This window comes from Cheilinus undulatus, linkage group 17 (genome assembly GCF_018320785.1).
Source record: "Cheilinus undulatus linkage group 17, ASM1832078v1, whole genome shotgun sequence".
In the NCBI taxonomy this organism is placed as follows: Eukaryota; Metazoa; Chordata; class Actinopteri; order Labriformes; family Labridae; genus Cheilinus; species Cheilinus undulatus.
Window position 1 is genome coordinate 16,399,619 of NC_054881.1, and position 27,419 is coordinate 16,427,037.

Consider the following 27,419-nt stretch of genomic DNA (forward strand, 5'->3'; position numbering starts at 1 on the left):
ACTATTCTGAAGTGGCCTGTGAGCCCTAATCGAAATCTTACTGAACACCTGTGGAAGGAGCTGAAACATGCAGTCTGGAGAAGGCACCCTTCAAAACTGGTAGTCTTTGGCTTTCCAAAATGGTCTGCTCTTGTTTTCTGCCTTTTCCCCAACGCTCTGTTTGGTGACACATCCTCAGCTCCTTCATCCTCAGTTTTCTCATACTGTCTCTTCAGTTGAAAACAAAAACCCATGATGTCCACTCAAGTGAACATGTAAAAATTTCCTTGACATAATTTGGAATTAAAAAAAGTTATAATAAAGTTCAAGTCTTGTTTTTCATGCCTTAAGAACAATTTAAAAACATGGGGAAAATCCTGGCTGAAGTTGCCGTACTTGACACATGAGGGGTTAATAGTTGGAACATCTCCCTTTATTAAATAGTCTGCACCTTCAATACTTCCTGTCTTAATTAGAATTATATACCTTATAAATGATGTTGCTTGTTAAAATCAAGTGGCTGATGAAAAAAAAGGCAGTGAGTGGTAACTTATCAGCTACTGTTGCTGTAAGGCAAAACTCAACATTATTTTTTGCAAAAGTATTGAGGAAATCCAAGCCCTTGCATCATAAGCCCTTCTCACATTTGCACAAAACTCCTGAAAATTGCATATGGGCTACGTGTGTGGATGCAGATAGTTGACTTTTTAACCCCCAGGCTTTTTCCTGCTTGCTCCCTGGTATTTTCTCCTTTCCCTTGTCTGACATAAAAACTCTCATTTTAAGGACGAGTGTGAACAAACTAGTTGGGAAATTTTCCAGCCATGTTATCCTGAAACTTCATAGAAATTTTCAGGAATGCGTCATGTGTGAAAAAGACAAACACAAATACCAGCAAAAAAATAAGACTTTTTTTGATTGAATAAAATTAAAGGGCATTACATAAAGCCATACATACAAACATAATGTTGACAGACTATAATAATAACTTAAGATAAACCAACGTAAACAAAGGTACAACAGAGACAAAATGAATCCTATACACAAAATAATACAGTAAGGCTTACCAAACAAACAAGCAAACAAAACAAAACAATATGAAACAAAGAAACTCATTTATGAAGGACTAAAGAATTTTTTATATATTTCTAAGGTTTATGCGGATTTTCTGTTCCAAGTGGTTAGAGATCTCATGTAGTTATTTGATTCAAATAAAAAAAACCTTGAAGTGGGGGCGGCTATTTTCGGTAAATTTCATTTTGTGGATGTGGTATTTTCCCATTATGATAAATTCAAAATGTTTGTTTTGGTGATTGAAATTAATTATCATACTTTGATTACTGAGATTAATTATTTTAGAGGTTTTTTGAGCGACAAATAGAAGAAAAATAAGACGTCTCCTTTAAAGAAAGCGGATGTGACGGAGGGGTGGCCGGATGTGAGGTATGTCTTTTTTTTTTATGCATGTTTAATGGCAGCCTACATTCTGGCCACGCTTCCCTTTTAAATTGTACATTTTCTTGGTATTTCCCGGATATTTAAGCAGGATAATATCTAGTTATGTCGGGGCGACAGAACAACAAGTTGCCCAATAATTTACCACAACTGCAAAATCTCATAAAAAGAGACCCACAGTCCTACGTAGATGAGGTAAGTGTTGTTAGCAATGAGAGCTAGCAGAGGTTTTAGCAAGTGGACTTCAGATTGAAGGGAACCCAGCTAAAAAAGTATAAATAAACAAGGAAATTACTCCTGTTTTATCTATTTGCTGTGTACAGGAAAACAAAATGGCAGCAGTTTACGAGGCATGACATGTCAACATTGTGTTACAGTACCAAGTGACTGTTTTTTTCACAGTTTCTGCAGCAGTACAGACATTACCAGTCCAATGTACAGATCTTCAAACTCCAACCTGACAAGCCCAACAAGGAGCTGGCAGACCTTGTTATGTTTCTTGCGCAGGTATTTTATCTTCGTTACCTTTAAGCTTTCATCCACAAGTCGGCTTCAGTACCCTGATCAGTGATCAGAAACTTCAATAGCGTTGTAACGAATGGTATTTTTGTCCTTCAGATTGGTCACTGTTACCTACAGCATCTGTCCACCTTCCCACAAGAGCTGTCAGAGTTATTACTGAGTCACCACACTCTACTAGAGCCTGACCTCAGGATGGTGAGATTTTCCAGAGCTGATTTTACATGCAAAGCATTTGCTTGTTGATATTTATGCTTATAATACTGGTATAAATTTGTGGTTTCCTGTCTCTGTCAGACCTTCTGTAAAGCATTGATTCTTTTGAGGAATAAAGGTCTGATTGACCCCTCTGGCCTCTTGGAGCTCTTTTTTGAGCTGCTGCGTTGTCACGACAAGCTTCTTAGAAAGGTAACATAAAAACTTCTCTGCTTTGATTCTCTGTTGATGTGTAGTCATCTGTTTGTACACACTTTTCCTGCCATGGTAATAAGACTAGGGGGTGACCAATTTTCTGCCTGGCTGATTATTGAGGCCTTTATTTGGCATTTGGTTGATTATCAGTTTCAGCACTTTATTTTACTGATGATCAGTATGATTAGTTTATCAAAAAGGGACTGCTTTGGATCCACTGCAAGGTATGTCTTCTAGTCTGGCTTTATTTTCACTCTCCACAGTCTCACCAAATGTCTTTTATTCAACACAGTCTATTAGCTAGATGTTACATGATTATTAACCAGTCAGCGCTTAAGCCATGTTATTGGCACAGTCATATGGTATTACTTCCAGTTTTCCTGTTGCTCCTGATGCTCTATGCTGTTACTCATACAGATAGACGTTGAGCTAAAATGTTTTTTTTTTTTTTAATTTGATCACTCAATTTTACTTCTGACACATAAAGTACATTTTGTACATCATGACTAATGGATATCAGTTACATATATCGGCTATCGGTATCATGAACCACTGATCGATATCAGCCCTGAAAATAACATCAGCCGAACCCTAAATAAGAACATATTGAATTTAAATATATTGCAGATTGCAAATATGTTAATTGATTTATGTACTCATTAATTTCTTTTTTTCCATGGTCTGACCTGCCAATTTTCTGTCTTTAAAAAACCACTGTTGACAGCAAAAACAACTTTGTTGTAACTTTTCCTTACCAGAAATTTAATTGTATGCTGAAAAAACACCACTTACGGATAACTTGTCCAACTATTAATCAAAAAATATTCAAAGCTCTACAAAGATTCTTCTCCCATTCCCATGTAAGGTTCACTTTACCCGTTTCACTCTCTTCAGCTATATTCTCCTTGATCCCTGACAGATGCATTACCCAAAATAATAGCTGTAAATGTGGTCTTTCATGAGGCTGTTTCTTGAAGTATTTGCCTGTCCGTCTCTTTGTTTCTCACTGCCTCTCTGAATGACATTTGCAGTTGCAAAGAGACTCTAACTTCTTCTATCTCTGAATGATCAATGTATAGAAATGTATGATATTTCCTGCAAAGTTGTGTGTCTTACAACAGGTAAAACTTTTTTAATCACACACTGAGGTTTTATCATTCAAGAGTCCCAACAGTAACTAGAGATTGGAATATGAATTAGTGATATTTCAATGTACTGAGCTCCCCCAGCTCTTGTTAGCATATGAGAGGCAGAGCACCTATAGGTGCAGGCATTATGAATGCTAGAAAAAACTGGCAGAGGTACTTTTGGGAAGGAGGGGAAAGTGTGAGGAAGCCTTCTTTATTTTACCTTTAATATGTCATAGATTTCCTCCTCTATTATTGATCATATTAGCTATCATGTGTTTTTTGCTGTTGCATGAAACCTGCGGCTAATGCCTGTGAATCTGAGATCAGCTCAGTGTAGGGTGTAGGTTACATTGAAGAGGACTGAACATACTAAAGTAGTTCTGAATTAGTTGGAAGTAGTTCGGGGTAGATGGGGAATTTGTCTGGTCATTCTCTTTTACTGTTGAATGTTTTTGAAATCATGCTACTCTTTTAAATAGTTGACTTGGCTTTGTCCTTTTGCTAGTTCATTTCAGTCATTCCTCCACACTTAAACATTGTATTTTTTGTCTCTCTGCAGACTCTGTACACCCACATCGTCGCAGATATCAAAAATATTAATGCAAAGCACAAAAACAACAAAGTGAACACAGTGAGTGTATATACTTCCTTCATGTGAGATGGCAAACACTTCTGTTATAAAGCAGCTTAGAGCAGTTGGTGCTCATTATCTGTGTTATACTATCTGTGTTTCAGACGTTACAAAACTTCATGTACACCATGCTGAGAGACAGTAACCCCATAGCTGCAAAGATCTCTTTAGATGTTATGGTGGAGCTTTACAAAAGGAACATATGGTGAGCTTTATTTGTGTTATTTACAGGCATGTTGATTTTGTTGTTATTTTTAAAGTTGCATAACTGTTTTTTTGTCCGTGCCACAGGAACGATGCCAAAACAGTTAATGTCATCACAACAGCGTGTTTCTCCAAGGTGACAAAGGTGAGTTTGGCACATTAATGTAATGCTTTGTTTATCGTTTTAAATAACTGTCAGATCAGCATATGCTAACCTGCCTCCCGTCTTGTTTAGATCCTTGTTGCAGGTCTTAAATTCTTCCTGGGAAAAGATGAGGATGAGAAAAATGAGAGTGATTCAGACTCAGAGGTATGTACAGAAAATAACAGTATTTTGAAAAATAAATGATCTTTGAAGCCTAGAGAAAATGACATTTTTTGTGAAATGAATTTAGGGTTGTCAAATACTAGCTTTAAAATTTTATACAACACTAGTAAAAATCAGGCAATGTTAATACTCAAGTCAATACTATAGCAACAAAAACAGAAGTTTTGGGTGCACTATACATGGTATCTTGTTTTTCATTAACATTTGCATGCAAACTCAGTTGGAATCACACTAATACATTGCTAAGGTTTGAAACATTGTCTGTGTATGTGTGCAGTTTAGACAATGCCCTCCCTCTCTCAGGTAAAAACATGATTGCAGGGCCTTTTCTCTGTACTTTTTTATACTGTTGTAACTAAAATTACTATCTACTGTCATTAAAATACAATAGACTTAATTGTTATTAAGCCTGCCCAATTAAATTGTATGAAGGTGTTGAAATTTATGACAACCTTAATAAGATGTACAAATGTGCTGTCTAATCCTTCAGACAGAGGGACCGACAGCTCGAGACCTGAAGGTGAGATACAACACCGGCAAGAAAACCTCCAAAAACAAGAAGAAGCTGGAAAAGGCGATGAAAGTCCTCAAGGTATCACTGTTTAAAAATAAAAATGGAGTGACTCATATTATGAAATCCCTGCTAACAAAAATAAAATTAATTCTTTTACTTTTTTTGGCAGAAACACAAGAAAAAGAACAAAGCAGAAGTGTTCAATTTCTCTGCTATTCATCTGATTCATGATCCTCAAGGTAGGTGTACCTGTCCAATAACTTTCTTAAAGATAAGTTATGTTACAATGTCTGAAACATGACAGATAATTTCGCCTTGTTTTATACAGATTTCTCTGAGAAACTCTTGAAGCAGTTGGAAGACTCTAAAGAGCGCTTCGAGGTGAAGATCATGATGATGGAGCTCATATCAAGGCTGGTTGGAATCCATGAGGTGAGTAAGAAAAGAGAGGAACTGAATCCTGCAGGAGTACCACAAACAAGAGCATGGCACATAATGTAGCCTCATAGCATAATTGCCTAAGTCATATTTTAAGGTTTTTAGAAAAATAAGGCGCAATGAATGCGCAGCGTTAGGAGAGTATAGTAAGGCAGATATCACAATTTGGCCAAAATAAGGAAATTATGCTATGAGGCTAAGGATATGTGAAATATTACACTTTTCTCAGTCAGTCTATATATATATCTGTGCTGTATGGTGGCAGATGATTTAAACATTCACCACAGGAACACAGCAGGAACTTGCTTGCAAATTTGTCATTTCCCTCTGTGACAGCTTATCAGTGTTGTTTTCAGCTGCTTTTTGGTTTCCTCCAGATGTTGATGTGCAAGTGTTGATTATATTGAAATATATGCAGAACATAGCAGATTTTTACAGAAGTGGTACCAATCAAAACTAAATTAAAACAGCTGCTGGAGTTGCAAGAATTACGCCTTGAATTCTGTGTTTTCTTTTCATACTCAGTTGTGATTAAAAAGTGATGAAACTTTTTTGCTCTTCTCCAGCTCTTCCTCTTTAACTTTTACCCGTTCATCCAGAGATTTCTCCAGCCACATCAGAGAGGTAAAAATAGCACCCAAGCAGGGGAATATTGATTTTCTTTACCTCTTTAAATGAGATATTTCAATGAACTTGTCTTTTCAGAGGTGACAAAGATTCTCCTCTGTGCTGCCCAGGCCTCGCACCAACTTGTTCCACCAGAGGTACATGAAGATCATTTACACATCTTTCTGTTAGCAACATAAGTGAACTTAACTTATTTTAGTATAGCACGCTGCTCACATTCCTACTTCTGCAGATCATTGAACCTGTAATCATGACCATCGCCAACAACTTCGTGACGGATAGAAACTCAGGAGAGGTCATGACAGTGGGGTCAGTAGAACAGTATGTCTCCATACAGATGTTGTTCAACTGCAAATCCAAGGATATTATTTAACTTTTTCTGTGTTTGTTTTCCAGTCTTAATGCCATCAAAGAAGTGGCAGCACGCTGTCCACTTGCCATCACTGAAGATCTACTGCAGGATCTGGCTCAGTACAAGATCCACAAAGACAAAAGTTAGTAACTATTTTGAATTGATACATCATTAACAGATTGTGTATTTGTGCATGTGTGTTTGCATAAACCACATCTTTATTTCTACAGATGTGATGATGTCAGCCAGAGGACTGATCCAGCTGTTCAGGAATCTAAATCCACAGATGCTACACAAGAAGGACAGGGTAAGTCGAAGGACTGACAACAGCATTTATAAACAAATACATCATAAAAAAATCTATATTTTGCACCCATAATTGAAAAACTATCACATTTTTGTGCATGGCCTGTTTTTAAGAGCATGTTATAACATCGTTTTAGTTGAAGAGACACAAAAGCAGAAGCATTGTTCTGCATTTCTGCTCTAAATGACATTTTAGCAGAATATGTGTATGCATCGGAATATGCAGTTCTACCATGACAGTAGTGCACACTCACCACACTTTTTTTTTGTTGCTCTGATTGGCCCACAATGAATTTGACCATCAAAAGTTTCATCCATCCATTCTCTGAGTTTATTTTTTGAAAGAGTTTACTCTTCCCAAACTCTACCTAAGGGGTGTTGCCCAGATGGATGTGAGATACAACCCTTTGGATATGTGATCGAGTCAGGTTATGGGACATGTGGGACATTTACAAGAGATGTGTAAGGGTTTTTTAAAATGTGGACAAAAATTCAAATCAGAAACTGAAATCCTTTTCAGATTTATAATGTTTTTTGTTGAGTTAGTCACAGTACAATTTAGGTATTTAACTACATCACTTGTTCTCCAGGGGAGGCCCACAGAAGCATCAGCAGAGGCAAAAATCAAAGACTACGGAGAGCTGGACGCTAAAGACTACATCCCTGGAGCTGAAGTCCTGGAGGTGGAGGAGGAGAAGAAAGAAGGAGAAGAGGACGGTAAGCAGAAACATTTTAGTCCATAAGTGTTTTGACACATGATGATTTCAGACAGGAGGGGGTGTCCTCTGATGTAGACATGTCATAAAAAAAAAGATGTGGAAACCTCAGCTGGCAAACAAAGCTACATAACCAGCACCATGCCGTGTTTTGTACCCTTACAAGAAAGTGCTGAGAAGAACATACTGCTGAGCAGAAAACATAATGAGGCAGCTTCATTACATTCACATAGATTGCACCAATTGCTCACTGATTGCCTGATATTAATGTCATCAACCCTGCCTTCTCTCTTGCTGTGAATTTCTCTGAATATTTCCTGTAGCGTCACACATCAGCCCCCCCCCCCACCCACCCACACACACACACACACACACACACACACTTTAAAAGGAAATTTATCAGAGAGGTGGCAGAAAAACTATAGATGAAAAAACTTGGCTGTTTGCCTTCAGTCATGAAGCTCACACCCAAAATTTGGGGACATTTTTCAGAGTTTTGTTCATGTGTGAAGACATCAATACAAGTGGTAGTAGATTGTTGACTAATGAGTCATTCAGCTTTTTATTGGACTTCATACATGATCAATATAGGATTTTCATCCATTTCCCTTGTATTGTACCACAGATGGCTGGGAGAGTGCCAGTATCAGCGATGATGATGAAGATGGAGAGTGGGTGGATGTTCACCACTCATCTGATGAAGACACAACAGAAGTGGTGAGGATAGAATTGCAAAATCAAACAACTGATGGTAAGTGATGTCTTATTTTAATGAAATTGTGTCCTGTGTCGGTTTTAGGCTGAGAAGCTTGAGAGCATGCCTGTGGAGGAGAGGAAAGCCATTGCAGCTGCAGTCAGCAGCAGCAGGCTCCTAACTCAAGACGACTTCAAGAAGATCCGCCTGGCTCAGCTGGCCAAGGAGGTCAATGCTGCACCAGGGAAGGGCCAGAAGAGGAAGAATGTGGACAGTGATGACGAGGAAGACAGCAAGTTAGAAAGCTACTTTGTGTATAAAACTTATAGCATTCATTTGTCGACAGAAAAGCAAAATGTGCTAAAAATTTGTTGTTTTATGAATCATGCAGAGGGGAGCTGCTGAGCTTGAGGAACATTGAGAAGCTCCATAAGAAACCAAAATCAGACAAGGAAACACGGCTAGCAACGGCCATGGTAAAACTTTAACACGAGGATGACTGATACTGTTCTATAATTTACCGACTATTGCTGGACACATATTCATAGAGCCTAAGAGACTTATTCAGATTGCTAGTTTTGTCTGAAAGTGGACAGATCTATGATAACCTGCTGCTGTAGCATGAATTTTTCCATATGGGATAAAAAAAAAACTACATATATCTATGTTATCAAGCATTGAGGGGCATTAAAAATAGCTGTGAATGAACTTTGTGTCTAACTATTTGCACTAATGCATTTTTTAAAATTCTAGGCGGGACGGCCCGACCGTAAGGACTTTGTCAGAAAGCGGATCAAGCTGAATCCACATGCCAGCACCAGCAACAAAGAGAAGAGGAAAACAAAGAACTTCATGATGATGAGGCACAGTCAGAACGTCAGAACAAAAGGCAAACGCTCCTTCAGAGAGAAACAGGTCCGTTTAACATAACCAAACAAATTAAATTCATTTGACTATGGATGTACATGATGTATTAAAACTACAGACTTTATATTTGAAGTTAAAACTATATTTTTTGTGCTTTCTGTCCAGCTGGCTCTCCGGGATGCACTGCTGAAGAAAAAGAAGCACTATAAGTAGGACGCATGGACGTGGTTGCTGAATATGCCTTATACATTGTACATCCTCCAACTACTCTGTAAAAAAATGGTCTGTTTAATTATTAGTGTATTATATGCAGATAATGACTTGCATACATTTTCAATGTCCTGAAATAAACAATCTTTGATAATTGGATGTTCGTTTTTGCATTTAAGGCTTCTAATGTTGTTTCATATTATTTCATTCCACCTTGGTTGGAAAATGCTTTACCAATGTACAGTAAAAGGAATCAGTGGGGATGTGAAGGTGTTGTTAATGTATAATTTTAGAAAACATAATTGGCCAATATAGTTATATTACAACTATAATTGCAGCAAAACATTCCCTTATTTTGAACTTTAGCCTGAAGTTTAGTGCCATATTTTGATAGTGTCAGTGTTATTTACTGAGACCTATGTTCAGTAAGGCATAAGTCAGATTGAGACACAAATTAGCATGAAATGAAGGAGCATTATTTAAAAAAAAAAAACAGAATGCAACATACAAGTGTTTTTCCTCTTTTTTGTATCACTTTTAACTTTTATTCGAACAATAGTCCTCTGTTTTCAAGTTGAAGCATTATAATTTCCCATATTGTTTATCATTTCGAGTTGCTGTGATCTTAAGTTTAAAAAAAATTCCATAAATTTTGTGCTTCTAAATAACAGCGATAGCTTTTGTCAGTCCCTAATATCAATGCTCGGTTGTATGGGCTGCATATCTTTAATTACCTTAAAACTACATTTCCCATGAAGCACCTGGATTTACAGCAAACGTGCTAATACCAAACATTCCGCTCAATGAAGCCGGCATTTTAATTCTTGCTGCGACATGAGGTAACTTATTTTGATTTTCTTGACACAACAGAACGATTGTCTTTTATTTTGTTCTGATTTTTTGCCGTGTACTTTCAGTATTTTAGTGAAATTATCGGCTAAATCTGCTTCGTTGACTGCCAGCTAACATCTGTTCACTCGAGTGCTAGCATTACAGCTATTGGCCGCTAGCAAACAAGCTAATCCCCTTACAGTTAGCCTTATTTTGCTTGGTAGTTTTATAATTTAAATACTTGTATTGTTTTCAGTTTACAAATGGATTTTTTACTTTGCACTTATACCAAAATACTGTGTTATTTACTCTCATCGTAACCATATCATTGATAACCCGAACTATGCTATACAATCTGTTGAAATGTGGCTGTTTGATGTTGCTGTCACATTTTAAGACAGTTTCTGTCAATTGTTATGCATGATAGAAGATACCAACCTAACAACAACTAGCAAAACTGTGTTTAAGTATCGCATTACCACTGGTAAGAATACAGTAGTTGTCTTAAATGAGAAATGAAAGTGCTTCGTAGGTATTTGCATTACAGCTGGTGACATATCTTGGTTATTTGCATCCCCTACAGCTTTTTCTTTGTGTCGTTTCCCTTTTTTAAGGCCACCTCATGTTTTCTATGTACAGGAAATTATAACCTGCACACACATGTATTTGAGTAAATGGAGTGCTTATTAGACTTAAGGGTAATTAGGGCGATAGGTTAGGTATGACTGAATATTTAGCGTGTGAAGAATACAGTAGTTTGAGTCTGCTCCTTTTACAGAGGTAATAGGAGAACAAAATAAAGCTGTGAGCTGCTTTCGTGACCAGATAAACACGGATTATTTATAGGAAGCCCGTGAACGCTATGTTATTAGAGGACAAAAAGTTAGATGCTCAGCCCCTCCATTAGTCTGTATATGAGGTTGATCTGCAGTTGCGAGTATACTAGACAATATTGCGATTAAATTATATCACATTAATAGTGCAATAATCAACCTGTTTGTTTTGTTTGAGAATAATACTAGTTTTGACGTTTGTATTTCCCAACTCGAAACATACAAATATTAAGTAGCATAAGGTTTGGAAAATAAGGGTACTTTACTAAATGCACCATATTTTTGCAAACCTTTCAAGTACTACATAATACAAAAATATTGCAGCCTTTTATGCAGCTATGCAATTGTGCAGCACTATAAGACACCCAATATCTTGTGTTAAGTTACTCAAAAATGGAGGCTAACTATTGCACAAGAAGATAAGGAAAATTTCAGTAGTGTAAATTGCAAATTGCAAATATTTTGTAAAATGTCTTCAGTGTGCAGGATTTTGCCTGCAATTTTTGAAAAGCCCACTCATTTATAGCACTTGCCTCATGAAGTAGATGTATTTTTGAAGGAGTTGGTACATTTTGATAATGTATATTATTAAGTAAACATAGATTTTATTGTTGTTAATTACATGATATTGCAAAGAAGTCAACATTTTGTCAAATAAACTGCAATAGAAATACTTTCTTTCAACGGTTATATTTCTTGTTGCATCCCCTGTTAATTCTCTAAACATGGTTTGGAAATATAGCCATTCAGTTTGCAGGAAGCCGACTCATTAGTAGGCTAATAATCCCTACAGTCACTGATCACAGCACTAACCATAGAGGCATTGCAATTGGCTGCTGGTGTAGCACAGTGTTGGACAAGTGGGTCAAGTAATCTGACATGACAACTGTAGGTCTCTTGAGCGCTCCCCAGTCTTCTTTGTGCCTTTAATATCTAATGTGTTCTGCTGGGTGCTTACTGGGAGTCTCTTTTGTATTGTGAGCAATCTTGGGTGTCTTTGAACATATGATACAATCTCCATTATTTTAAAGATGATTAACACCGAAAGTGCAAAGCTTGATCTAGACTTCAGATTTTCAGTCATATTCTTTAACTGATAGCTGCTGCAGGCTGAAGATAGAGAGAGCTTGCATGTATGTTGGTAATATTTGTGCAGTTTAAACAGTGCTCAAGATTCTGCTGATTTGCTTTGGTTAAAGACAACACATGACCCAACATTGAGTGCCTAGGACTTCTGTGTTTGTTGCCCTGGCATCAAACATTGATATCAATGTTGTTTGATTTTTTCCAAAATAGTTATGAAGTTTGAAATCTGGTGTCATGACAAGTCAATCCTGTTATCTTGGAAGAGGTCCATGTTGGCACAGTTTGTTTTTCACTTTGCACTCAGTGGAGTTTGATAGTTGTGCAACCCATCTTTGTCATTAAATTATTGACTACCTCACTCCTCATAAATAATACAGCATGATGATGTTATCATGTGAGGCCATGAAAGTGCTTCAGCAGATCCAGAGTCTGCCTTTGAACCAATGGACTGCTGAGACTTTCTACATGTGTTGAGAAACAGAACAGTTTCAAAGACAGAGCCTATCTATGAATGTACAAAGTGGAGAGAGTCTTTGATCACTGGTGCATATGATGGGAGTTGATGTTTCTGCTCTTATAGCCAAGGGGACTAGTGATGAGGGGGCGATACACTGAGACTATTCACAGTCAGGGAGCTAGCTAAAAAGAGAGACAGTGCATAGTCTGTAAGGTGTGGGTGGAGCTTTGCCCTCTGGCTGTCTGCTCTCTGTATCTCTGTCATATCGACTGTGGAGATTTTTCAACGGATTCAGCAATAGGTAGGAATTTTTATGGGTGTGATTGTGCAGTATTTTTTATTTGTTTTGTGCTGTGTAAGTTTGGAGGAATCTGCTTGTCTGCTTTTTTCACATTTGTCTGCAATCTGTGCTGGATGAGTAAAGGGGAAGTGGCACTAAAGGGGGAGGAATTCTGACCAAACTTGCTAAGCTGGAAGGCAATGTCACCCACCACTTTCTCCCTTTTGTTTCCTCCATTGACGAATGCAAGGTGTAATTTAGACACAGTAGCAGTTTCCATTTCATACTAGAGGTTATTCTGGGCTTGGTGTGGTGGAAGAAAAAAAACAACCTGGTTATGACCAGTAGCACTGGGTGATTATTCTATCAGTGACTATTGTGATTATCTCTTTCTTATAATTGCATTTGATTGCTTTACTAAACAACTAATGAGATGTTTAGTCTATGAAATGTCAGAAATGATGGAAAAGGTTTACATACTGTTTCATATGATTTCAAACTTGGATGTTGTGCACCTACAAACCAAAGAAATTTAGTTTACTGTCATAGAGGTTCCATTCAAATTTTTGGTTGGAATCTAAAATAGTTGCTTTTCATTTTAAAAATATTTTAAATGGTTGATATAACAGGTTATTTAATAAGCACCATTCACACATGGAGCAGTTCAAGCACTTTAGAAGAATAGGGTGGCACAATATTATTGTCCTGATATCAATATTCACAGATACAACCAAGTTTGTGGAATTTTAGATTGGACCAACAGATCTATGTCAATTGAAGTTATCTTCTTTGGGTGTCCTTGTTCTTTAAACCCTTAAAGTGTGTTTTAAGGAAAAACACTTAAAGTCTGAAATACATAAATGAATATCGATATTGTTGTCAGTTAAAATAAATTCCTGAATATATGCATGTATCATATATTAGCAAAAACCTAACATCGTGCAAGCTGGTTTCCTTAAGAATACTCTTTCAGGAAGGTTTCAAATGCTCTTGTCTTTATTCTAGGTACTGTTTCCTGTAGCCAGCTATGGCACCGGGGGATGTGGTGCCAGACCATCCCAAGCAGCTCAAGCCCAAGGAGAAGCGACCTGGAAACAGGGCATCGAAAGCAGACTGTGAGCCGGATGGATCCTTTGTCTTCGAGGCTCATGAGGCTTGGAAGGATTTCCATAACTCCCTCAGGCATTTCTATGAAGTAGGCGAGCTCTGCGATGTGACACTGAAGGTAGGTCATGCTGTCCAGACTGGATGAACACAGCCTTATCTTCAGCTTTAGGTCTCCACTTCTCTCTGTTATCAGCAATTTCTGGTTTAAGCGTGCGATTTAGAATATATCGATTCATGTATTAAAGGCTTATTAATCTTAATTTTGTGCACAGCATTTTTGTGCTGTTTTGTTTTGATGTGTTTTTAATGTTTTTTCCCCTTTTTGTAGGTCGGCAGTAGGCTGATACCATGCCACAAGCTAGTGCTCGCTTGTGTAATCCCTTATTTCAGGTATGTTTCTTACTCATGTTTCGCTATTTTGCTCTTAATACTTACAAGAGAGATTAAGCAACAAATAACTGCAAATGACTGCAATATTTATTGGAAAAAATTATGAAAAATCCAAGTAAGATTTATATTTTTGTGTTGGTAAGACATATCACATTGATATCCTTGAATAGAAACATGATATGTTTAACCTCTGATTAACATGTGGCAATGAAGGGAACATTTATCCTCTCTGTTGGCTTCCATCCTAGAGGAATGGATACCAGTAGAGTAACCCCTAAAACACAAGGACAGCATGTGTTTTTATAAGTTTTTTCTTCATGGTAAGTGTTTTTATTAGCGTTGTTCTAATCAGAGTTTATGTTTCTTCCCTCAGGGCCATGTTCCTGTCAGAGATGTCTGAGGCAAAGCAGGAGCTGATAGAGATCAAGGATTTTGATGGTGATGCTATCCAGGATCTGGTGCATTTTGCTTACTCCTCCAAGCTCACGTTAACTGTGGATAATGTTCAGCCGCTGCTTTATGCTGCCTGCATCCTCCAGGTAATAAAACAAGAAATCAACAGGCCATGCATGCATTGAAGGATTTTCTCTCTGTTAAGTAGTTATATTGTTTGAATTAATCAGGTGGAGTTGGTGGCGAGAGCCTGCTGTGAGTATATGAAGGCCCACTTCCACCCCACAAACTGCCTGGCTGTTCGTACCTTCGCTGAGAGCCACAATCGCGTGGACCTGATGGACATGGCCGACCGTTACGCCTGCGAACACTTCACTGAGGTGGTGGAGTGTGAGGACTTTACATGCGTGTCTCCACAGCACTTGCGCACATTATTGTCCTCCAGCGAGCTCAATATTCACTCAGAGACTCAGGTGTACAACGCAGCAGTGAAATGGCTTAAAGCAAACCCACAGCACCATGAGGCCTGGCTGGACCAGATCATGTCTCAGGTTAGGGCGTGCAAAGCTTCCTCTGTTTGTGTTTGACAAAGGGCTGATATGATACCAAAGAATTCATATTTGAAACAGTGCTTGTAAAACTGAACGATTTTGAACCACCATACAAGTCCCATGCACCTTGTAGGTCATGTTTTTTGCAAACTGTCAAAATTACTGGTAAAAAATATGAATGTGAATCTGTTGTTTTTAAAAATATCATTTCTTTTTGATACTGCTGGTCAAAAATGACTAAAATTGCATTTCTGTAGAACACAAAGTGACAACCTTGGTTTGAAAATATCTCTAAATATGTTCTCTCGGGGTTAGACTTTATACCTTTTTTTTTTTTTTTACTTGTTACACAGAGTTACATATGTGTTAACAGCTTTTATGTAACCCATTTTACAACCACAAAACAACATGCATGCTGGTCTCTACTGCAGGTGCGCCTCCCCCTTCTCCCTGTAGAGTTCTTGACTGGAACAGTAGCGAAGGACGAGATGATCAAAGGTAACCTGAGTTGCCGTGACCTGATGGATGAAGCCAGGAACTACCACCTCCACCTCAGCAACAAGGTGGTGCAGGACTTTGAGTATTCAGTCCGCACCATACCCCGGAAACACACAGCAGGTAGTAAATCTATACTGGGTGGTTTAGTGTTGGTTTTGATCTACTGATTTTATTAGTGGCATGTGTAGCTGCACTCAGCATGTCTCTTCAACACCCTGACAAGGTAGATAGTGATATTCATGAACATAAATGTTAATGTGTAGTTAAAAGGTTAATATTGTCTTCCAAATGCAAGCAAGTTCTCAAAAATGTAATGTGGTCTCAATTTAGAAAGACTTTCTTGACTTGAATAATTCTTTTATATATATATATATATATATATATATATATATATATATATATATATATATATATATATATATCCCTAGGCTGTGTGCACTTGAACTGAGCTGTTTGTTCTCTCCCTCTGCAAACATTTTGTTCTTTTCTATCACCTCCTCAGGGGTTTTGTTCTGCGTGGGTGGCCGTGGGGGCTCAGGTGACCCATTTCGCAGCATCGAGTGCTACTCCATCACTAAGAACAGCTGGTTTTTTGGCCCTGAAATGAACAGCAGACGGCGTCACGTGGGTGTAATATCTGTAGGAGGTAAGAGGGGTTATATGTAATGGCAGGGCAGAAAGTATGATGTGATGTGAGGATAGATGGGAAAAGTCAAGAGCACAGCGAAATACTGTGACATAAATTATACCCTTAGCAAGCAGAAAAAAGTAAATGTGGTGTCATATGACACTCCAGTAAAGACCTCTACCTCCCTGAAGGTTAGAATGTTCCATTTTTAGAGGCTGCAGTTCAAGGTAATGTTGAGTTGAATATTATGCAGAGAGGTGTTCCTATTGTTCAGTTAGACTTAAAAGCAGGCTTTTTGTAGGGCAGTCACAAAACCAGAATTTTAAACTTCCATACTAAGAAAAATCAAACAATAACGATACCTGTTTTGATGAAGTGGCAACAAAAATAGATGTCCTAGGTAAATACACAAAACTGCAGGTAAACTCCAGCATGTTGTCAAAATGCACACTAATATTGGCAACATTACAAAAAATGTCAGCACTGTACTTATGCAATTTTATCTGCCCTCTCTCTTCAACCTATGACATATTTTGGTTTAAAATATCACTTAAGACCAGAAGTTTTTTTTTTTAAAGGTTATGTATTTTGGATTCTACTGACTAGGGCTGAATGATTTATTGTTTTACAACTTAGTTGGTGATGTTCACATGCTGAGTAGTTAAAGAGAGAGCAAAATTATGTGCACACTACCCAGGTGCAGGGCTTTCAGAAAAGTATTGAAAAGAGAAGAAGAAACGCTGTCTATTAAAACTTTTGTAGCATTGAGTAAAGTGCACATGCTCAATAGTCACATGACATGAAGCACATCAGGCTCCCTCTTCTTTGTTGTTAGATGAGAACCAAAACTGTGACTTTTGTTGTTTTTCTTGACTAATCTACGTTAAAGTCCTCCTAATAGCAACATCATCAGTCAGAGAACTGAGCAATGTGCATGCAGAGACTGTGTTTCTCCTGTATTCACATTCGGGTCACAGTTGACGCTTTTGCCATCACAGATACACCAGCATGACATTGGAGGCAGACACTCATTGAAGCAGTGCCAATTCTTACTACCCATTAGTCTGCATGGTTGACTTCTGGAGGCAAAAGTAATTGAGTAAGGATTTCTTCACTGAGTGCTGATCCTCTCTGTAGGGCACACATATTTTGTGTGTTATTCAGAATTATTATGGGAGTGTATTCTTGGTAACAACAGCATCTTGCCCCTGTGCATGATAATATACAGTCTGTAACAACATAGAAGTGCTTTCACCCTCCTCCTCTACTTTGTGTATTTGCCAGAGCCATTGTCAGAGGGCTATTCAGTGTTTGATATGACTTAGGGACCAAAATAACAAAAAAATGTTTGAGTTAAAATCTAATTCATGTACATAAAAATGCACTCCATTTATCTGGTTTCATTTGCATTTGTGTTTGATAAAATCTCAACTTATGTCTCTGAAAAATACTGTTTAACAAATAACATTCAGCCATACTACTACAACTTTAAAACACAAGGTAAAGAAAAGTGTGCAAGTATCAAAACATTTTTCACAACCCCTTTTTTTTAACTAGAGTTTGGTATGTACCTAATATCTTCTTTTTCAGTAAGATTCATTTTTTTAACCGCAGAATCATATTTCAATAAAAATTTTAGCTCTTTCCAAGTTAAGAATCCCTTATTGATTTTCTTCTTAGCTGCAAAAGGACCATAAATGATTGTTAATTCCCACCTACATCTTTTTTACCCTCAGGTAAAGTGTATGCTGTCGGAGGTCATGATGGTAACGAGCACTTGGGAAACATGGAGATGTTCGACCCACTAACCAACAAGTGGATGATGAAAGCCTCCATGAATACTAAGAGGTACACATAGACTCTACATTATGATGAGTATCATAAGGACTTTTAGCTTTATAGAGTGTGTTATCAAACCAACATTATGAATAATATAAAAAGGCTGTATTTCTTCAAACACACATATATTTTCATAACACACATCTAGCAGGATGAATGTTAAAATGTCAGTCTGGTGTTGTTTTGCCAATGAGAAAAACAGCCTTTATTTGTATTGTTTGTGTTGAAAATGTCACCATACAGTGCAGAGCAACAGTGGAGCTTAACAAAATTCACCAGAGCCTGAAGGATTATCTTTGGGGGAAATCCACTAAGCTGGACAAACTAATTTGAAAAATGGCATGTAATGATATTATAAAAGCTTTGAAATCATTCATACTGCTCTTAACTATTTGATAGCTGCCTAGATTTTCTGAATCCTAAATATAATATTTTCTTTTTACTACAAAATTGAACTTTTTCTGGAACAAAGCAAATTGATCCCCAGTGTAACATTTAGTATTAACAACACTAGACAGGTCTCTGAACATGCATTTTTGTGGTTTCCAGGAGGGGCATCGCTCTGGCAGCTCTTGGTGGTCCCATCTATGCTATTGGAGGTCTCGATGACAACTCCTGCTTCAACGATGTGGAGCGTTATGACATAGAAAGTGACTGTTGGAGCGCTGTGGCTCCTATGAACACACCCAGAGGAGGAGTGGGGTCTGTGGCTTTAGGGGTAAGACTTTAAACAAGATGTTTTGAATTTATTCTGACTGTTCTGGGATTTCTCCTCCGTGAGTCACTTGTTTTATTCTTCCTCCTTGTCAGAGTTTTGTTTACGCAGTGGGTGGCAACGATGGTGTGGCTTCACTGTCTAGTGTGGAACGGTTTAACCCACATCTCAACAAGTGGACAGAGGTCAGTGAGATGGGCCAGAGACGGGCAGGAAACGGAGTCAGCAAACTCAATGGCTGCCTCTACGTAGTTGGTAAGATGAATAAGTAGACTAAATATGGATTTTAGAACACAGATAAATGTACCTCTTTGGAAGTGAATACTTCAATAGCAGGGTTTTCTGTTTTTATCAAAATTCAAGGTATTTCTAAGGCTGGAGATAGATTTGCCTTTAACTATCTTCTGGTATTCAAGATGGCTGCCCTGCATGCCCTGCCTCTGTTTGGAGCATCAACTGTGCAATCTGTGCAATCTTTGTTTTGATGTTCAATAGCACCAAAAACTTCTGAAACTATAAAAAAATTTAGGAAATGTTTGTAACGTTTATGTGCAATTTAGAGGGTGTGCAGGAGTTTGCCTGCAGTTTTTTGCACAGAAAATCAAGAAATTGCAGAATACAGAGTGTCTTGGACTTCTATTATTTGCTGTAATCAAACATGCATTGATATTGTTTTATTTTCAGTAGTATGCTGTGAAAGTTTAAGATTTTGATGTCAGCCATAAGCAGGGTTCACACTACAAGACTAGAAAAGAACTCTGAGAGCGCAGACCTCTGCCATTAGCCCTATCACCCAATAGTAAAGAATCCTTTTAAAAATTCTTGGATCCAGATGGTCTTAAATCTCATCAGTTCTTCCTTATGCCATTTCTGACATTTCCAGAAAGTTTCATCAAAATCCGTCCAGAACTTTTTGAGTCATGTTCCTAACAAACTAACTAAATAACAAACCCTGCTGATCACATAACCTTCTTGGTGGAGGTAATAATGGTGCCGATTTTGGAGCCAGATTTCCCCCATTTGATCCAGCCAGCAAAGGGCTATTTATGAGATGTTTTTAAAGATTAGTATGACAGATTTTCCTTTGGTGTGTTAATTGTGATCTTTCCCTCTCAGATTTGCTCAGAAGACACTCTGACTTGAGATCATAAATGTATTGTTGGTCAACATTTACATCAGAAATCCTGTTGTGTGGGGGGAATGCCAAAGAGAGCTAAACAGACATGGGCAGGATTGTTATGGAATAGAACATTAGCCAATCAGGAAGCAAGCTGACCGACGGAGGAAGCACAACTAACACAGTCATGGAACTGAAAATACACATGACGGATACAGTTAGATGGATGTCATGAGTGTTTATGCCGTGCCTTGTAAAGCATACCACTATCAAACTGACAGACAGAGGAGCAGGGATAAAATTACTTCTGAAAGAAAAGATGTAGCAAGTAGCTAACAGCAACCCGCATTTAGTGTATTACTCTAATGTCATGTTTGACCATGCAAGATTTGACTTGGAGACTCTGGTTGTTGGTGACAGATAAGTCATCTCTAAAATGAAATGCAATCATGCTGACTGTTCACCCTACAACTATCAGATGAGATGTAAGGTCTGCGTTGATGCCCCTGTTGCTTCTCCAGCCATGATCTTAGAATCGACATAGTAACCTTCATGTGTGATGCTATGTCTGTGGTTCATTTCCTTGATACTGGTTATTTGTATGTAACCTGAGCTCCTCAGGGGGCCCTCTTGAGTATTTCTCCTGTCACACAAGTCTGTGGCCAAGCATAAGCCATTCATGACACAGCTGTGTACATGGTCACAAGCTTTAAAAAAAAGTGAGTTTCCAGCACGAGACTTTTATTGTATTGTCTGCATTTACTTCTGCTGCAGTGTTATTCACCTCTTGATTATTATATTGCTGTTTCCTCCCCTTACTGTAATGTGATTTTTTATTTTTGATACATCCAAGTCACATGCATGCTAGTTACACACCCCACGGTTTATACACAAACGTGGGAGTCAGGAAAGGAAAGGTGCATGTTTTGTAAAGCTATCTGGTTACTGATTTGCACAGTGTCAGGCTGATATTTTTATTGTACCAATTAAATTTGAAGAGTCATTTAAGGTTCATTAGAGCTTCTCTTACGGCATTTTGCCGGTCAGTAGCTTGGCTCAGTGTTTGGAGCCATGAAATCCTCTTAACACTTGCCTGATTCATTAGTGTCAGCACATTCCTACTCAAAGCAACTGTTCGCAGCTATTACCCCGAGTTGCAAATTTCTGGTTTGCCTTGTTATATTATCACCAAAACACCAGATAGAGTAGTAATAAAACAAGTTTCTTTGATTTTTAAATATCTGTCTCTTTTGTGTTTCCTGAAGGTGGTTTTGATGACAATTCACCCCTGAGCTCCGTGGAGCGTTTTGACCCACGAATGCACCGCTGGGAATACGTGTCTGAACTGACTACACCACGTGGGGGAGTTGGGGTCGCGACAGTGATGGGAAGAGTGTTTGCAGTTGGGGGTCATAATGGGAACATCTACCTGAACACAGTGGAGGCTTTTGAGCCAAGAATGAACAGGTGAGGAAGAGATGAACAAGGACTGTGAGATGTGAAGTGTTTTAAGGTATCAAGGTGAGATCTTGGGGGAGAAAGGTTTTAAACTATGCTACTTCTTGACTATTACCGTGTCTTTAAGAAAAGTGCAAAATGTGCAGTTTTGTGCTCTTTTAGTACCATGTTATTTATGGAGCCATATGGAGTTTCGCATCTACTAGCTACAGTACGGTAATTGAGATCTTTGCTTGCAGTGATTGTTGTGAGACAGCTCAGCTCGTGAGTCGCTCTTTCTTCCTTCGCCTATCATCTGTCCTTTCTTTTCACTCCAAAGAGTTTATTCCTTACCTGTTTTCTTTAGATGCAGAATTGTTACCTAGCAAAGGAGAAAAGCAGTTTAAAAGTGGTGGTCTGCTCCGTGTCATTATGTATTTTAGCAAGTTCTGTGCATCAAAGTGACAGTTTACAATTCACAGTGATAGAGTGGATTTTCAATCTAGTTAGATATCATGCAGGGTCTGACAGTGGCAGCTGCACTTACTTGCAGTAGTGATGTTGCACGTGTCGGCATTTAAGACTGGTTTATTGGATATTATTAGATACATCAGATGAAAATATAGGTACTAAAAGTGCACCTTATACACTTGATTTATATCAAACTTCATGATTTGCTCTTTGACCCATGTCCACTGCAGCTGGAAGTTTCCCTGTCAGACAGGGAGGGGGGAGGTAGACATCACACTCAGAGATGGCTGATGATAACATAGTCGGATGCTGTTATGACTTTTTTCGCCTTAATATTTATGTGTAACTGGATGTATTCACTGCATAAATTAAAGAGAGGAGAACATACCATCAAGCAAATCAATGGTGTGAAACAGTTTCATTACTAGGGGTGGGAGAAAATATCGATATAGCATTGTATCACAATATTTTGTCTGGCAATATATCGTATCATCTCCTCTACCTCGTATCATTTTTTTTTTCTTTTTTCAATAAATTGCTAATGGAAAAATAAAGTCAATTTTGAGGTTGACAGAGGTGGCAGTCATACAGCAGGACAAAGTTAGTACAGCAAACATGGCAGCACTAGAGAAAGGAAAAAGAGAAGTTGAAAAAAATGGTATATATCACAATATATGGTATTGCAATACCATATATTGTGATATATGGTATTGCAATACTCACTCTATTGCAAAATGTTAAAATAACAATAATATCGAATTGTGACCCAAGTATTGTGATAATATCATATCGTGGGACCACTAGTGATTCCCACCCCTATTCATTACATGCATAAAGGTCATCACACCCACCTGTTCACTCGGCTTGAGTTTCCTTAATATTTCCTGCTCTGTAAACAAGGTGGCTCACCCTGGGTATACATGGAAATTTTACTTGGTGGCTGGTAGGAAAAATTCAGCTTAAAATAGGTGTGAAAATTCAACATTCACACAAGCAATCACACTGAATATTTTGGGACATTTTCCAGAGGTTTGTACATGTGTGATTAAGGCCATCCAGCAATAGGGGGTAATGAAATTGTTTCCAGCAAGTGGTCCGGTTTGAGGACTTGCTCTTTAAAAAGATGCTTTAAGTTGGAATTACATTTGATGAATCCAATGCATGAAATATGATCCAAAAAAGATAAAATTGGAATTTAAGAACAAAATCTGAATTAAAAAACTGTTAGTTGAACTGATGTACGTGCACAAATTAAACATTTTGATTAAGCCCAGTAGAGTTTATCATGCTTTTCCAAATGTTGACACTGCTGTAGGGAAGGGAAATATTTTAAATATTTTAAATGATGCGGGTTTAGACCTTTTTAAAAAGCGATACTGTATTGTTTAAGCTGTAAACTGTGTTTTCTTCTCATACTTTTTTCTATTTTCTCTACTTGCCTGCTGTTCAGGTGGGAGCTGGTAGGATCCGTGTCTCACTGCAGGGCCGGAGCCGGGGTAGCTGTCTGTTCATCTCACGTCAGCCAGATCAGGGACGTCGGCCAGGGCTCCAGCAATGTGGCCAACTGCATGTGACGGCCGGCCCGCATGTTACCAGGTGACTGACTGCCTGCCAGGCCGCCACCAGATCTGATCACCGCACAAGCACACAACACAAAGCACACAGACAGTGACTGCGGGGTCTCGCCCGACAGCTTTGTAACAGTCGCCACTGATTGAACATCAGCCTACTAGTGATTCCAGCTGATGTTCAGTTTGCACATAGATAACGGAACGTTAGGGAGATTTTACTGACTGAAGTGCACATCTGACAAATCTGAAGTTTTTGTTTTGTGACAAAATGACACATTTGAGACATGTTTCTTGACTCCAGCTGGTGTTTTTTGCAATCAGTGCTGTAGTATTTCGTACTGTATTTTCATCTGATTTACTGCCTTCATTGTGTTAAGGGAATAAGTAGCTGAGCCTTGAGTTTAATACTAACATCTTGAGAATGTGGTGAGTTCAGAACTGTAAGGTTAACTACACATTATGAATGTGGACTGTTTAGTAGGCCAGTAAAATAAACATTTCAAAGGTCTCATCAAGATTTTTAGGGCTCTGCAGTTTTATTTTTCTCAAAGAGTAGTGAATGGACTGGATTCAAAGCATTGTTTGCTGTGAACTAAGTGCAGTAAAAAAACTAAAATATTTTCTTTAGCCACCAAAATATGTCGAACACATTTCTAAAATACTGTAGTAGTAAGCAAGGAAACATTAAAAACTGTACTGCAATCGTTTTCAGTCCTTGAAATGTTCTCCTTCTACATGACAAGGTTTTGATAAAAACCGCATGAGCAATGCTGGAGTATACATGCCATAAACACACAAAAATTGCCAATAAACAAACATTTGTGTAGTGAGAAGGGGCTGCTCTTTTGAGTGACCCATAACCACAAAATGAGTAAATTTCAGGGAAATGTTGATTTTGAGTGAGCAGCGCTAAAGGGATTTTGGTGTCGGCCATTGTTGTTGTAGTCCAGGCTTGTCTTATCACTGAAACTGCGATCAGCTTGTGCAAAAAGACTCACTTTTCAGAGGGTGTTGCCAGTTCGCATTACAATATAAACTGTGGTGATTTCACAAGTTTGCACTCTGGAACTTGTTTTCAAAATGTCACCTTTTTCAGGCATCCAAATGAAATTTCTGTCATGTTAACATCGCAATAGTCTTCATTAAGTATTCATAAGAGTAAGTTTAAGTTTAAAGGAGTTTTTCAGAAATTTTCGATCAGCATCAAGCTGCATTTTCGTCAGATTTTCCTGCAACTGTGTTTGAACAATCATTTAAAGCTCACTGAGACAAATCACTCACTGGCAAGGAGGTGACAGGTTTGTGGATTTTCACCGCTGCAAGTGCCAAACAGAAAAAACGTGCATCAGCTGTGCTAGGAAGCTGTAGATGCAGACCTGTTTGAGCTGCCCGCTGGATCTGGAGCCCTAAACTTCAACCTCAGAATAAAAGATTTACTGACAGTTCACCTGAGAGACCAGGACTGATTAGAGCAATAAGACAACCTCTCTAGTCCTTTTTGGCTTTTACTTCGTTGTTCAGAGATCTGCTCAAACTGACAGGGACCCGTTTCTGAAGTCAAGACTTGTGTGTATCGATAGCTGGCCTGTCAGAAATCAGATGTGTATGAGATTCAGCTGAGGTTTGTTTCTGCAGATGGTTATGTTATATTTTAATATATGGACGTTTTGTATAATAAAATAGGTGTATCTTTGGTATTATTCTTTACTACGCTATATAATCCATTGCTGTGCACTATTTTCCTAGAATAGATGTGAAGTCTTGAGTATATTTTTGTCCTAAATGGAGGATTTTCATGTTATTCACGTGATACGTTTGCAGATGTTTATTTAACAAATGTGTATATTTCTGCCATATCTGAGACAAATGTAAACATTTCTGGTTCTAGTTGTTTTTAAGATGAGGCTGAAAGAGTTTTAAACAAAATATATACAGTTTATACCAGACAAATACATATTATTGCACAGTTTGTGTCCTGCCGGTATTAAAGAGATTGCATTTTATCAGCTTCAGTATATATTATCAATATTTTTATCACATTTGTAAGTAAGTGAGGCAGATTTTGAGTCTTTTTGTAAACTTCACTGTAACTTGTGTTCTTTCTCCTCTTGACTGCTTCCATATTTTACTTTTTGTTTACATGTATTTGGTATAAATTGGTACAATAAAGTTATGTGTAAAAAGATCATTGCTGTTATCCCTCTTTTCTGAAACTCAGAGTTTGGACTTACACCATCAAGTTTGTGATAATCCCCATTTACAGGGTTTTAAGGAGCTCCAAGGTGATTTTTTTTTCTCACAAATCCTCTCAAATAATATTCCTGTGTTTAAAGGAACCTTCATATAAAGAGATGTTACCTTCTTTGGATTAACATTAATGTCACTTGTATTTATGATGTGTAAAGAAACGCCCTAGATTTTTACTTTATGAGAAAATGTAGGCAACCACAGTTGTGCAGTGCACCCTGGGAAGTGATGTTCTATTCCCAGCTGTAGTAGTAGACAAATTATCAGCCATGGTAGATTATCAGGGGTGATGTTCAGCATTTCGCCAATTACCTGCATCAGCATTTTATTCTGTCAATTGCATTAAATCTGTAAATATTAAAGTGGGCTACTTTGGACTGCTACGAGTTGTGTCTTCCCTTCTGGTTGTTTTCACTCCCCAAAGTCTCCCTTATGTCCTCTCTGATTGGCTAGACACCATGAGTAATAGCCTTAATCACCTTGAGCAGTTAGAGTGACATGAAAAAGTATTTGCCCCCTGCCTGATTTTGCTCATTTGTCAGATCAGCAAAGTAATTTAAATATTAGTCCAAAATAGCCAGAATAAATACAAAATGCAGTTTTTAATAATGTATATGATATAAAAATAATTTAATAATGTTATCTATTAAGGCAAAAAAAACCTTAAAAATTTACCTGGCTTGCTGACATGATGTTCTTATTATGAAATATTGTTAGTTTTACACCAGTTGTAACAGGAAAGTTCAACTTTTTTCTCGTCTGTCCACAAAATATATTCCCAAAGGTCTTGGGGATCATTGAGATGATCTTATGGCAAATGAGTCTTTGTGTTCTTCTTGGTTTTTCCTATGATTCCATTTTTGCCCAGTCTCTTTCTTATTGTCAAATCATGAACACTGACCTTAACTTAGTCAAGTGAGACCTGCAGGTCTTTAGATGTAGCTCCAGGTTCTTTTGTGACCTCATGGATGAGTCATAGATGTACCCTTGGAGTCATTTTTGTAGGCCGGCCCCTCATGGGAAGGTTTACCACTGTTCCACGTTTTCTCCATTTGTGGATAATGGCTCTCACTGTGGTTTGCTGGAGCCCCAAAGCCCTAGAAATGACTTTGATGGATGTCAGTGACTGTTTCTCATCTGTTTTTGAAATTTTTTAGATCGCAGCATTGTGTGTTGCTTTTTGAGATCTTTCAGCATCCTTCTCTTTTTTTATAACCTTAAACTTTTGAAGCTTACTGAAGGTAACATTTTGCAAAATGCTTGTATGATGTTTAATGTAGTATATAGACTCAATGATGGACTCCCTCTCATGCACATAGTAGAAGGAACAAACAACTCCTAACAGATAAGACACGTAAACTGAAATGTACAAGCTTTAGTGTGACCTGCAGAGGTCCACAAATCTAGAATGAGGTTGAAACCACAATAAAAAAAATGTCATCATCTTTGCATTCAAAAAGAGCCTGAGATTAAAATATGTTCAATCCTAAATTTCTGAGGATCTCTGATCATTTCTTAATAGCTTTCTCTATGGAAAATATACTCAAATTAATTTATTTTGCTATTTTCTAAGTGCCATTGTCTACA

General features: G+C 37.9%; 2 protein-coding genes across 2 annotated transcripts; both read left to right on the top strand.

The window, feature by feature from the left end:
• Positions 1-1,427: 1,427 nt before the first annotated feature.
• Positions 1,428-9,540, top strand: sdad1 (SDA1 domain containing 1). The gene is made up of 22 exons (XM_041810969.1): positions 1,428-1,629; positions 1,837-1,941; positions 2,053-2,151; positions 2,251-2,361; positions 4,054-4,125; positions 4,230-4,330; positions 4,417-4,474; positions 4,565-4,639; positions 5,148-5,249; positions 5,341-5,410; positions 5,500-5,603; positions 6,176-6,233; positions 6,315-6,373; positions 6,469-6,545; positions 6,633-6,730; positions 6,819-6,895; positions 7,485-7,611; positions 8,236-8,327; positions 8,410-8,600; positions 8,696-8,780; positions 9,058-9,219; positions 9,337-9,540. The coding sequence occupies exons 1-22, from the start codon at positions 1,540-1,542 to the stop codon at positions 9,382-9,384; spliced, it is 2,061 nt and encodes a 686-aa protein (XP_041666903.1). The 5' UTR covers positions 1,428-1,539; the 3' UTR covers positions 9,385-9,540.
• Positions 9,541-10,146: 606 nt separating this feature from the next.
• On the top strand, positions 10,147-25,768 carry klhl8 (kelch-like family member 8). The gene is made up of 12 exons (XM_041811165.1): positions 10,147-10,220; positions 13,874-14,093; positions 14,304-14,365; positions 14,739-14,904; positions 14,989-15,309; positions 15,741-15,927; positions 16,310-16,453; positions 18,172-18,283; positions 18,824-18,992; positions 19,085-19,244; positions 21,372-21,573; positions 23,465-25,768. Exons 2-12 carry the CDS (start codon positions 13,896-13,898, stop codon positions 23,586-23,588), a joined length of 1,845 nt encoding a protein of 614 aa, XP_041667099.1. The 5' UTR covers positions 10,147-10,220; positions 13,874-13,895; the 3' UTR covers positions 23,589-25,768.
• The last annotated feature ends 1,651 nt before the right edge of the window (positions 25,769-27,419 follow it).

Coding starts and splice junctions, on each gene's coding strand:
- klhl8 (XM_041811165.1), top strand. CDS start 13,896: ATGGCACCGGGGGATGTGGTGCCAGACCATCCCAAGCAGCTCAAGCCC. Junction 14,094..14,303: donor TCTGCGATGTGACACTGAAG/GTAGGTCATGCT, acceptor CCCTTTTTGTAG/GTCGGCAGTAGGCTGATACC. Junction 16,454..18,171: donor GGGTGTAATATCTGTAGGAG/GTAAGAGGGGTT, acceptor TTTTACCCTCAG/GTAAAGTGTATGCTGTCGGA.
- sdad1 (XM_041810969.1), top strand. CDS start 1,540: ATGTCGGGGCGACAGAACAACAAGTTGCCCAATAATTTACCACAACTG. Junction 2,152..2,250: donor TAGAGCCTGACCTCAGGATG/GTGAGATTTTCC, acceptor TGTCTCTGTCAG/ACCTTCTGTAAAGCATTGAT. Junction 4,475..4,564: donor GTTTCTCCAAGGTGACAAAG/GTGAGTTTGGCA, acceptor CGTCTTGTTTAG/ATCCTTGTTGCAGGTCTTAA.